The sequence below is a fragment of the Rana temporaria genome, chromosome 3, assembly GCF_905171775.1.
Source record: "Rana temporaria chromosome 3, aRanTem1.1, whole genome shotgun sequence".
Classification (NCBI taxonomy): domain Eukaryota; kingdom Metazoa; phylum Chordata; class Amphibia; order Anura; family Ranidae; genus Rana; species Rana temporaria.
In genome coordinates this window covers 369,675,878-369,689,574 of record NC_053491.1, presented here as the reverse complement: position 1 = coordinate 369,689,574, position 13,697 = coordinate 369,675,878, and the positions used below count along the sequence as shown (strand labels likewise).

General features: G+C 44.5%; 1 protein-coding gene across 2 annotated transcripts in view; it reads left to right on the top strand.

The window, feature by feature from the left end:
• The first annotated feature begins 4,024 nt into the window (after positions 1-4,024).
• LOC120932779 (solute carrier organic anion transporter family member 1A2-like) overlaps positions 4,025-13,697 on the top strand; it is a 39,133-nt gene continuing 29,460 nt past the window's right edge. The window contains exons 1-3 of one of the 2 annotated variants that reach the window (XM_040345452.1): positions 4,025-4,128; positions 7,727-7,817; positions 8,300-8,441. In XM_040345452.1, coding sequence (XP_040201386.1) covers positions 7,761-7,817; positions 8,300-8,441 — 199 coding nt within the window. In that variant the 5' untranslated portion in view covers positions 4,025-4,128; positions 7,727-7,760. The other variant, XM_040345453.1, reaches the window with a different exon arrangement.

Genomic DNA, 13,697 nt, shown 5'->3' with positions numbered 1-13,697 from the left:
CGGAAGCGCCGGTATCATGTGACCGCTTCATGCGCGTCACCCACGTCCAAACGTAGTGACGCCGTGCACTCCATCACAATGACGGAAGTGTCGGTGCCATGTGACTGCTTCATGCGTGTCACCCACGTTAGAGCTTGGTGACGCCGTGCGCTCCATCGTGAGCATCCCAGGATTCATTGGGAAAAAAAGGGGTTTAGCGCAGTAGCGTTAACCCTTCGCTGCGGAACAAATACATTACCTCCTATGGGGACAGATACTAGTATACAATGCCCCATAGGTGGGAAGGTCATAGCTGGCGTGTGCATGCAAGAATACAAGTGTGCAACGTCCAACAACTGCGTTAGCAAGTGTATGGATAAAACTCATGGGGAAACAGAAAAAAATATACTATAATACATAAACAGCTCAGTCAAAACCATTATTAAAAGGGGGTTTGGAAACTGTACTGGACTGTTTATCAGACTATTAAGATTGATTGATGAAAGAGTTCACGTCCCATTCCACGTTGAGGCCATGGGGCGTGTAACTCTTAAGTTGGTAGATCCAGAACACCTCCAACCTTGACACCCCACGAGTAGCGGGTTCACCCCGCCAGTGGGGGACAAAATGGTCGATAATCTGGAACGTGGTCCCTTCCACTTTTTTATTATGGTGTTCCAGATAGTGTCTGGGGACCGTATGTTTTGGGTAGCCTTTAAGTATCTTGGCAATATGTTCACCTGCCCTTGTGGAAAAGTTCCGTATAGTACGTCCAACGTACTGTTTTCCACAAGGGCAGGTGAGAAGGTATACCACATACCTCGTGGCACATGTGGAGAATTGTTTTATGGGAAATTCCATCCCGGTGACGGTGGACCTAAAACTGACGGACTTCTTTTTCTGAGCATTGTAAACACATACCTTACACCTCCTACAGGGGTGATACCCCTTAGAAAGAGGGAAGAAGGTTGGTTTAATGGGGGGGTCAGGAACATTGGGTGCGATCTGGTTTCTCATAGACATGGCACCCCTATAGATCACGGCAGCGTCATTTGGGAGGGTTGGTCCTAATGTAGAATCACTCTTTAGTACCTTCCAGTGTTTCTGGATGATAGACTTGATCTGCCTATGCTGTATAGAAAATGTTGTGAAAAAGGAGTTCTTAAACCTATTTTCTTGTGCCGACCTAATTTTTTCTTTTATCAAAGTTGTTCTGTCCATGTATGAAATCCGTTCTATTTCCTCCTCAATATTGCTCTCAGGGTAACCCCTATCAACAAATCTCCTTTTAAGGACATTTGCTTGATCTCTAAAGTCCCCTAAATTGGAGCAATTACGCCGGATTCTTAGAATCTGGCTGCGTGGAACTGATTTCAGCCATGACGGATGATGACAGCTATCAACTGGGATAAACCCGTTACGGTCGGTCTTCTTAAAATAAGTTTTAGTCTGTAATTGATTATTCTGCACGAAGATTTCTAGATCCAGGAAATTGATGTTGGTGGAGCTAGCCTCATAGGTGAGACTAATTCCGACTTGATTCCCATTAAGGTAAGTCATGAATTCATCCAGAGATCCTCGGTCTCCTCGCCAAAGGAGGAGGATGTCGTCTATGTACCGCGCCCAGAGAACTATCTCCGGCCGTTCTACAGCGTAGACGACATCCTCCTCCCACTTGGCCATGAATATATTGGCCAAACTGGGAGCGAATTTAGCCCCCATTGCAACTCCCTTTTGTTGCAAATAAAAATCGCCAGCATGCCAAAAGTAATTATGGGTCGTTGCAAATCTAAGAAGGTCCATAATGAACAACCTCTGTGCAATGGGGAGCTCTGAAGATCTATTGAGGAAACAATCTACCGCTTGAAAACCCAAGTGATGTGCTATACTGGTGTACAAGGATGCCACATCTGCAGTGACCAAAATAATGTCATCCGTGTACTCCACCTCATCCAACCTGGCGATCGTATGCCGAGTGTCCTTGAGATAGGACGGAATCTTTCTAACTATGGGTTGGAGATGGAAGTCTATGTACTTCCCTAGCCTTGATGTCACAGAATTAATGCCGCTAATAATCGGCCGCCCTGGAGGGCACATGTTGTCCTTGTGAATTTTCGGCAGGTAGTACATGACGGGTATACGTGGCACCTTAGGTACTAAATAGCATCTTTCTTTTTTGTCAAGTATGCCTCTCTGTGCACCCTTGTCCACAAGATTTTTTAGGGAGGTAGTAAAGCTGGTAGTGGGGTTGGAAGGTAACTTTACATATGTCTGGTGATCACCCAAGATCCTGGACATTTCAAGATTGTAGGCAGACTTGTCAAGGACTACTATACCCCCCCCCTTATCCGCTGGGCGGACTACAAGATCTTTCCTCTCGCACAAGGATTTTAGGCCATTTCTAATGTTGGGATCGGAATAGGACCTTTTTATAGGGAGCTCATCTAAATCCTTCAAAACTAAGTCTCTAAAGACTTTAATACTTGATGCCAAAGGGCAAGGTGGATTAAAGAGTGATGGGTTTGAGAGTCCCGTGTGTCTAACAGTAGAGACTTCTGGAAGACTGGGTCTCATAGGGTTAGAAATAAAAAATCTCTGGATGCTCAACTTTCGTGTGAATTTTTGGACATCGATGAATGTCTGAAACTTATTAAGACCTTTGGGAGGAACAAATTTCAGACCTTTGTCCAAGACAGACTTTTCAGCATCGGTGAATTCAATCGTGCTCAGATTGAAGACCCCAGTGCTTGCTAAACTCTTTGTCTTTTTCTTCCGGGCGCGGCGCCCCCCTCTCGACCCCCGTTTTGTTCTCCCCCTTTCGGATAATTCCCCTGACCCCTGTGAAAATCCCCCGGTTGGGCAGACTTAGGTTGGGTCAGGTTGTAATTGTAAGGAGGTCTGTCGAAATGATCATCCTCCCTGCCATTATATCCATAGTAGGGATCATAATGTCTGGGTGGATAGTCATTCCTAGGTGTATAGGGTCCACCGCCTCTTCCTGGTGTCCCATATGTCCTAGGCGGATAATAATGGGAATCAGTCCTTCTATATGGAGAATGGTCATAGGTGTAGTGTTCTCGGGATGGGTCCCGATAGGGATGTCGGCAGTGTTTTGTACATTTCCCAGAACTCACACCTTCATATAGGCATCGCAGACTCTATTAGTTGTCAAATGTTTACTTACCTTTAAAATATAAGCATAATGTATAGTGCCAATAAGGGGCAGACATACACAGATAGGGGAGCACAGACATCCCTTCATTTATGGGCACTTTATGTTACACAGATAGGGGAGCACAGACATCCCTTCATTTCTAATGCATAGTGCAGGTCATTGACCAAACGTGAGTCTGCGACTCCCCTCTTCTTCATATGGGCACTTTTAGTCCATTAAGGTATGCTATAAGCAAGTAAGTTTTGGGCATTTTGCATGGTAGACTAGGAAGTGGCCAGAGAAGGATAACTTTGCCATTACTGGTCAACTTGAACATGTATTGCAATATATGCAAACCATGAATGATCTCACCCCTTAAGCACCATATGTGATATATGCTGTATATATTTAAGCTATTTGGATTTGAGCAGTTGCCCGATAATTATAATAATAATAATAATAATAATGAAAAATACTATAATTATACAGGATTTATATAGCGCCAAAAGTTTGCGCAGCACTTTACAAAACGTGGGCGGGCAGTACAGTTACAATACAATTCAATACAGAAGGAATCAGTTATAGCCACAGTACAGATTTCAGGATATTATATGATAATTAAAATGATAAATAACTTTAAGATTTGGAAATATCATCTATGCAATGCTTTGGTGTACAAAGAAGAAAAGGGCCTCTAAACAGGAAAAAGTCAAGAACTTCCAGACCAAAGCGTGACATAACAGGTGAGCTTTCTGCCATCACAAGTCCAGTAAATTGGAATTTTAATCCCGAGGTTGCCAGGCACAGCCGCCCATCAGGAAAATCTCATCGTTATGCAATACAATCGGATTCTTGTGCAGTTTTAGATTTTCACAGAAAATATAACCTTCGAAGCTTAATTTCTGGCAGCTTTTCCAAGTTAATTATCAAAAGCTGAGTCAAAGTCCATTGCAGATCTCTACTGCCAATCTCACGTGTCCGGCAGATCCGAGGTTGTAAGTAGCTGCTGCATTCATTTTATCTGTGTTTTTATTTGTGTGTTTCTAAATTGGAAAAAGTTAGGGATTTTTAATGTTAAGATATTCATTCTATAGCAATGTCATGTATACCTGTTGTGTCACCAAGTGATGCACATTGAGCTGTGAACAGGACTACAAAGGATAACTATTGTGTCACCTGCTGAATGTAATGAGAGCTGACTTCTTCACAACCATCTAAGATTGTCCTCAGATGCCCCCAACTAAGGCCAGTGCAACCTATGTGAGAAGACTCAGCTGGAAGCTTTTATCCCTCAAGTCCTGGGAGGATTTCAGCTTCCGGGTATGGCTTCTCAGACAATTATTTCATTTTTTGACTGATTTATTTAAAAAAAAGTTACATAAGTTATTTCCAAAAACATGTTTTGTTATAGCCTTTATATATCAACAATTGTTCATAAATGATTGTTTTTTCATACTGCTATGTTAATATTGTCCAACAGCGGACCATGCCTGTGTAATGAGTGTTAAAACAGCCACTTGCAATCTCATTTGAAAGCCATTGTTGCCAGGGGGACAATGTAGAACTACAATCAGGAGACAGGACCAGCGTGTTGTTATCCTAACAGGAAGTGCCTGGACAAAGACCTTCATTGCACAATCACCTGGCATTATTTTAATAAAAGATGCAGATTCAAAAAGTTTGAAAATTTATTTTAGAATTTCATTAACATGTTAAAGTGTCTTTGAGATTTTAGTGATTGGGTTTGCATCTGCTTTACTGGTGCAAAATATATAATATGCTGTTCTAACTCTTGGCAGACGCTATACGTTCACTTTTCTTCCTCCATTTTTCGGCTGTTTTCAGGTTTTCATGTCACTCTGTAACTTCTTTGTTATGTTGCAGTGTTTCCATTCCCATTATTATGGACTAGAAATTTAATTTTTTGATTATTTGTATTATGTTAAAAATAAATTGTGTTTTCCTTTTTTAATTTTTAAAGAGTCAATTACAAGAGTTATTTACAAAAGGCAAATCCACTTTGCATTACAAGTGCAAACTACAAGTGCAAAGTGCACTTGAAAGTGCACTTGAAAGAGCGTTTGGAAGTGCAGTCGCTGTAGATCTAAGGGGGACATGCATTTTAGCTTGCACATGATTGGATAATAAAATCAGCAAAGCTTCCCCTCATTTCAGATCTACCCCTTCCAAGTGCATTCAGCGCAATTTCAAGTGCACTTGGCACTTGTAGTTTGCACTTGTAGTGCAACGTGGATTTGCCATTCGTAAATAACCCCCTATGTGAATGCACTGATCATCGAGAAGTACTTCTTTCTTCTGGGACACCTTACCAGAAGAAGAAGCCTCAAATGTGCTTCTCATTGGTCATCACAGTCACATGGCTGCACTCACCGCTTGCCATTGCAAGTAGGCATGTGCAATTTGTTTAGTTCCAAATTAGTTTTTTTAACGAATTTCGACAAATTCGTAAATTCTGAAAAATCGGATATAACGAAAACCTGTTTAACTAATTTTTCAGAATATTTGAAAATCCTTAAATTTGAAAAATTCTGAAATTTGAAAATCCGTAAACCCTAAAAAAAATGTAATCTGAAATAATAACTAACAGTAACCTATTACTAGATATTAAATTATAGGTATTGGAATCTCCTTTCAAATTTGGCTGTTAGTGAACGTAACAATACAAATGTATCCGAAGTTACAAATTATCCAAAATAACGAATACTGCATCTAAACGAATTGAATAACAATAATAATAATAATAATAAAAACGTTTTATTATTATTTATTATTAAAAAAAAAATTTATGCATTCATTATTTTGGATAATTCGTACCTTTGGATAAATTCATATTCATTGGCCCAGATTCAGGTAGATTGGAGCAATATTTGCGTGGGCAAAGAGCAAAGATTTTTCTCTGCGCCCACGCAAATATTTCGATTTGCCCAGTGATTCACGGAGCAGTAGCTCCGTAAATTGCGCGGGCGATATGCTAAACAGCCGGGCGTAAGGCTGCCTAATGTAAATGATCCCGCCGGGGGCGGGAATCATATAAATTAGGCGCGCTCCCGCGCCGAGCGAACAGCGCATGCTCCGTCGGGAAACTTTCCCGACGTGCATTGCGGCAAATGACGTCGCAAGGACGTCATTTGCTTCTAAGTGAACGTGAATGGCGTCCAGCGCCATTCACGAATCACTTACGTAAACGACGTGAAATTTAAATTTCACGAGCGGGAAGCGCAGCTATACTTTAGCATTGGCTGCCCCTGCTATTAGCAGGAGCAACCTTGCGCTAAAGTCGCCGTACGGAAACTCCGTACCTTGCGTGCGCAGGGCCCGCGCAACTTTTGTGAATCGGTGGTAGTATGCAATTTGCATACTATACGCCGATCACAATGGCCGCGCCCCCTAGCGGCCAACGCAAGAATGCAGCCTGGGATGTGAAGGCATAAGGAGGCTTATGTCTGTCAGATCCTAGGCTGCAGTCGGTGTAACGAGGTTCCTGAATCAGGAGCACTCGTTACACCGGAGCAAGTAAGCACTTGCGCCGCGCTTCTTGAATCTGGGCCATTGTGTTCACTAACACACAATTTTGAAAGGAAATTCCAATACCTAGAATGCCTTGAAAAGGTATTCATACCCCTTGAAATTTTCCAATTTTTTTCATATTTGTCATAAATCTTTTTTTGGGGGATTTTATGTGATAGACCAACACGGATGGGGGGGTTAAAATCTGAATCCCTGCCGCTTGCTGGGGATTCAGGTTTTTATAGTGCTGCAGATGTGTATTTTTGCACACTCCCAAGTGAGTGTGTGTACTTTAGTAAAGCCGACTGTTGGCTTTCATGTGGAAGTGATTCAAGTGTAGAGTTGAGCCGTCTATCGCTTCCACCAATGGTACAATGTGCTGCCCACCCATGCGACCCCCCTGCCATGTTAAACGGGCTCCACTGCCCCACCTGCAGGCCTGGTGCTGTCATGGTCGGTTGTCACTGGGAAGGGTGGCCTGAGCTCAGCGGATTTCCGTCCGTTCAGCCTCCTTCCTGTACACAGATCAGGAAGTGATGTGTATGACATCACTGCTTGGACGGGAGCTGTCATTCTCCAGAATCAGTGCTGGGGGGAGCAGCTGATGGAACACCGTCTGTGTTCCATCAGCTGCAGTGGATCAGAAAGGAGACATCCAGGGTCTACTAGACCATAAGTGTCTTCATAAAGAGAACCTGTCACCTATCTGCTATCACAGGGGGCTATTGGTCCCCTATGTGATAGCAATAAAAGTTATGTAACATTAAATAAAAATTAAACCAAAAATGTTTTAAGTATATAAAGAGACATAAAAAATTGAAAATAAATAAAAAATGGCTCCAGGACTGCCATTGTGAAGGGGGTGGTGGGAATGCGAGGGGGGGGGTTAGGGGGGTATGGAGTAGCGGGAGGACGATGGGGCGGCCATATGCACCTTTGTCTGAGTAGACAATAATCCTTGCAACCGGCCCTGAAAGAGAGTGTGCAATACTTTGACAGGCAGTCTCCCATTACAATTGATTGTTGTTTTTTTGTCACCTCTTGCTGTCATTTGTTTTCCTGCAGAAAATACGTTTTTGAAACAAACGGAAAATTTAGCATGACACAATCTTCATCTCCCCCGAAACAGCGAAAATGTCACCTGTCCAAACTGAAGGTAGGTTACATCAAACAGGACAGAGAATTATGAGATTGCAATCTGTATCGTTACTCATTATTGAATGTGCATATTGTATTGCTGCACCACTGAGTATAAGTTATATACTAGAAATTCAGAGGCAGTGAATGAGGTAATGTGGAAAGAATTCTTGAGTCATGATTACTGATTATGTGCCATATACATATTGTAAATATACAATTAGAGCAATAAGATACAATTGCAGTATAATTGTAGCTCCATTCTGTGACTTGAGGTGTGGCCATGACACAGAGACATCCAAATTGTTGTTTTCTCAGCACATTTCTGTGTCAGCGATTAGAAAGTCATTTATCCGAGGTTCGGCTTTTCCCGTTGCTGCAGATCTACAAGTGCCAGAATTTCGGCTACGTGAAGACCTCAGAGACTAGTTCTGCTTTATTACCCCTCATTACTCTTTTCCCTTATGAGATTTATCATAGTGTCTTCCCCTGTGCTTCCAGGTTTTTCTCATCTCCTTGTCCTTTGCCTACATCACCAAATCTTTGGCACTTGTCTATTCCCGCAGCATGATCACCCAGATAGAAAGACGTTTCAATATCCCCTCCAAGCTGGTCGGGGTCATCGATGGCAGCTTTGATATTGGTAAATTTTATAATATGTTACAAAACTATGGGCCTGGGTCACTGATGGGTTTTAACAAACATGAATCATATGAACGGATGTCAATTACATATGATATACATATATGTATAAATCATTGAAAAGGATAGACTTTCTTACATGTGTTATAGATATAATATACAAGGGGGGTTATTTACAAAAGGCAAATTCACTTTGCAAAACAAGTGCATAGTGCACTTTAAATTGCACTGAAAGTGCACTTGGAAGTGCAGTCGCTGTAGATCTGAGAGGAAAATCTGAAATGAGGGGGAAGCTCTGTTGATTTTATCATCCAATCATGTGCAAGCTAAAATGCTGTTTTTTTTTATCTTCCTTGCATGCCTCCTCGGATCTACATTTATTTTATATTTTTATCTTACTCTCATTTGATTTTACAATTTATATTTATTTTCTTACTAATCTCCTCTTTTTCTTATTTAGTTCTTATTATGTCCAACCTCATATATTATACAAATAATCTTGAACCAACATGAAGCTTTGACCGTGGCCACCCCGGACATGTGTGCACCGGCTCCATTAAAATCCAGTCTGATTTACATGTTATGCGAATTGGATGCTGGTTAATGTAATCATTCCAACAATGTCATCCTATCAGCAGAGTAGGGGCGGAAGGAGCTGTAGATCTGGATCATATTAATGGGTGATTACGGGAGACTCCCGCTCTCTGTGCAGATCTCCAGCTCCTTCCGCCCCCTACTCTGCTGATAGGATGACATTGGCCCGGATTCAGGTAGATTTGCCCCTTATTTGCGGAGGCGCAGGGCAGCATTTTTGCCCTGCGCCCCCGCAAATTTACTGCGCTACCCGCGATTCACGGAGCAGTAGCATCTATAATATTTTCGGTCTTCCATTTTATTTTTTTCCCTCTTTCCGTTTTTTTATTCTTCATATTCTTTCATTTGTATCCTTTATTTATTATTATTTTTTTTTCCTTTTATTTTTATTATTATTTATTTTATATTTATTATTATTTTTATTAATTTTTCCACACTTTATTTATTTTAATTTCTATTACTTAGGTAATTTTCTTGACTTGTTTTTTTAAGTTTATTTTCCAACATTTTTCTCAGTGTAGCGCTACCCCCGGAGGAGCCGCCGGTTAGATTTGGGATCAGCGTGTTTAAGTTATCTCTATACTGTGTCTAGGGGTGATGGTAGTGCTGAGAGCAATAACAGAATGTCCAGGACCATTGGTTGATGTTTTCAAATGCTTTATTTTCCCGGTCAAACTTGACCAACATGTAAACTTGAAGTAGACAGTATAGGTTGGTGAAGGAAGAGCAACTTCACAGTATCAGGCTATGGATAGTAAAGGCAGTCCTGCCCCTTTTTTGTAGTTGTATTAATCTGCGTCGCCAATCCAGCCGGAGTGGGTAAAAGTGCCCCTGGACAGACCTCTCTCACAGGCCTGGCAGAGCACCACTCAAAGCTTCTGAGAGGAACAAGTCTCTGCCACCAACTTGGCTCTGATTTAATCAAGATATTAGATGAGACCTCTGCCACAGGCCTAGTGCTGAAATTGTGAACGTTTGAGCGAATCCTCCCAGTATGTCTCTTGGGGTTACCGACTAACAGGTTGAATGTGACCTGTCAATGTCCGGTCACCCAGATCCCCGATGGTTCGTTCAAGCCCTGTTGGATCACCTGCCTCCGGGTTCTCCTCAGACCGATCCCCCACCGAACAGCACCCAGCTTGGGATCTTCTCAATAAAAAAAGGGGACCCAGTAAGTCACTGGGGCCCCGCTGTAGTTTCAGTCGCTCCGGGCTATGAGAGCCCAGAGTCAGGAACTCCGCGTAGCACGCGACCCCGGCCAGGCAGGCCATAGTGGTGGGGCCCATGATGTGCGCACACCCTAAAGGTGGGTGCCGCACCTGGAACCAGGAACCCGCAAAGAACCCCGAACAACGGCCTCCGCCACAGAAATACCCCTCCCCAGCATGCCCCGTGAGGGAAAACTCCTCTAATTGGCTGCTAGAAAGAAGCGACTCCGCCTGGACCCCTCTGGCGCCACCTGCCGCCCAGAGATGAGACTGCATCTCTGGGGCACAGACTGACCCACAGGACAATCCAGATTTGGCGACAGCCAAAGAATGAGAGCAACATAACTCTCTCATTCTCCCACTAAATTTAAGCATAGCACCTGTACGAAAGTACACAGGCGCTACACACTCCCCCCACTTGAAATGACACTGTCACCAGTGTCCTAAGGCATTTAAGCCTGAATGCCAGCCTGATATCTGCTAAAAACAGTAAAGAAAAGTAGGAAAAAGAAAAAATATTTGCATAATTTTCAATTTACAAATACTAGTGTCCTAAAACACGGTAGCAAGAACTATGACATTTCACAGCATTATCACATACACAGCCCTATCTATCTATGCTGCCCATTCTCCGACAGTGTTGATAGTAGGTGGGTCCAACAACCTGCATAGGAAATATAAAAAAAACATACACACAATATACATATATATATATATATATATATATACTCTGATATATTAAGAATTCTGCTATTTACAATCTCCAACATTGGAACTGAAACTGCACGCTTGGGCCCAAACGTAAAATTTCCCTTCCTCCCAGGGAGTTTTACCATAATGCTGAGCATCACTTTTTTTTGTGATTGCAAGAAATAAAACAATATATATATATACTTCAGTTCTGCAATAAGAACGTTGCAGAACATTGCCCCTAGCGGTCAGTACGCTGGTATAACATGGCAGTTCAAGTTCAGTGCAAAAGATGTAGCAGCAAGAGGGAAATAAAAAATAAAACATTCCCTTCACTGAGTCCTCTTTCAATGCTGTAAAGAAGTTGGCAAGGTCCCCCTCTTACTGTCTGAACCCACCCCCCCAAAGTTCTTCACATAAAACACAATGTGGATCCGGAAAGGCAGGGGAAAAAAAACAAAAGAACAAATGTAAGTGGGGACGAGAACCCTTGTCCAATATCTTCTTAAAAGGGGTAGGCCAGATAACACAAGCATGCAGCCTACTTATAAAACCACGGGTCTGGCAAAATCACAACGCCACCATCTACCGTCGTAGAGGTGACTGAAAAAAAAAACTGGTCTTCTCTCCCAGGAGACTTTAACACAACTCGATCGCTGTATATGTGTTGGCCCCAGCTCCACTCTCGGTGACAGCGTTCAAACCGGGGGTTCAAATAGGACAAGCTCAAGTCCTCACCCTTGATGGTGCGGGGCACTTTTAAATGAGCCCAGATGGCTTCATGGCTCTAGGCCTCCTGCTCTTGGTCTACTTGATAAAAGAGGGAAGATGCCACGTAGGGGTACTCATACCCATGGCTGGCAGCAATCTTCTGAATCACCAGGCACTGCAGCCTGGCCAAACTAGGCAGTGTACATGGGTCTCCTCGTCCCGGCAGCACTATAGCGCCCGGTGCCCTTCTCAGAGCTGGCACAACAAGGGGCATGGGAACGGTGAGGGAAATAACTGGAACTGATTCACCGTCTCCCCAGGTCAGCTGCGGGACGTCCTGGGATGATATCTGGGACCCACGCAATGCGCTTCGGCCGGAGAGTTTCTTCCTCTGGTTACCGTAGGGGGCACGGAGTCCTCCGAAACCCCTGTTGCTCCGGAAACATCGGCTCAAACAAACTTTCCAGAGTGTCCTCATCATCCGTCAATGAGTCAAAATCGGAGGAGTTTAGCTCCTCCGCAGGTAGATAGCCGCAGGCATTGATTGATGGGTCTCTGGGCTGAATTGGCAAGGAGCGCCGGGCAGGTAGGCCTCGACCGCAGCTGCGGGAGGTCTGCGCAACTAGGCAGTGTACATGGGTCTCCTCGTCCCGGCAGCACTATAGCGCCCGGTGCCTTTCTCAGAGCTGGCACAGCAAGGGGCATGGGAACGGTGAGGGAAATAACTGGAACTAACTCACCGTCTCCCCAGGTCAGCTGCGGGACGTCCTGGGACGATATCTGGGACCCACGCAATGCGCTTCGGCCGGAGAGTTTCTTCCTCTGGTTACCGTAGGGGGCACGGAGTCCTCCGAAACCCCTGTTGCTCCGGAAACATCGGCTCAAACAAACTTTCCAGAGTGTCCTCATCATCCGTCAATGAGTCAAAATCGGAGGAGTTTAGCTCCTCCGCAGGTAGATAGCCGCAGGCATTGATTGATGGGTCTCTGGGCTGAATTGGCAAGGAGCGCCGGGCAGGTAGGCCTCGACCGCAGCTGCGGGAGGTCTGCGCAGGGCCTTCTCCTATAGAGGCACGCCACACGGAGACCGCTGTAGAAGTGGTGGTCTCTGATGTGGTTTCGGCCTGTGTGCTGGTCACACTAGTTGGATCGTCATCCTGGTCTGGTTCGGTCATGGGGCTTACCTCCGGTGAGCGAGATGGCGAGGTAGCTGTTCGTAGAGTCAGGGTTGACGAGACCGAGATGACCTCAAGATTTGGAGCCTCTGGCTCCACAATTTCCACCGACGGGGAGGGCTCTGGCCATTTGGCTTCTTCCTCCGCGGTGACGATTCCAGTAAGATAGTTCACCCGGTACTCCCGAGGAGCTTTGGCGGGTGGTTTCACCGTAAATAGGTAGGCCCGGCATCTCTGGCACCGAGCGAACGGCTGGATCTGGACTGACAATTCCTCGCAACGAGGGCAAGATAGGGCCAAAGTCTCTGATCCTCTGCTCGACAAAAGTACAAACTGTCCCTCGGTGGACATCCGAATGCCCGTATCAGTCACTGGCACTCCAGGCGAAGCAAACATACTGGAGACTCCTGGTGAAGTCACAGGGGGTCTCAATCGCTGGGAAACAGTGCACAATAGCAAGGAAGCAGACATCGCGCATGTGGTCTCTCTTTCTTTCTCGCAGGTGGGCGTTGATCTGCTGGTTTGGCGCGAAGACTTTGCTATACGTCTCATGCAGGGGTGGGTGACTCCTCCCACTTGAGAACTTGTCTGGACGCGTTTCAGGCGCGTGCTCCGCTGCACGTACGCCCAGGCTTTGGCTGTTGAGGTTAACTTCCTCATTGCCAGACAGTTCAATACACGACACTCTTTGCTCTCAATATTTTTTACTCACGATTTCCGTTGCCAGAGGTAACATCCGAATCCCGGACGAGCCCCCACGTGTAGCGCTACCCCCGGAGGAGCCGCTGGTTAGATTTGGGATCGGCGTGTTTAAGTTACCTCTATACTGTGTCTAGGGGTGATGGTAGTGCTGAGAGCAATAACAGAATGTCCAGGACCG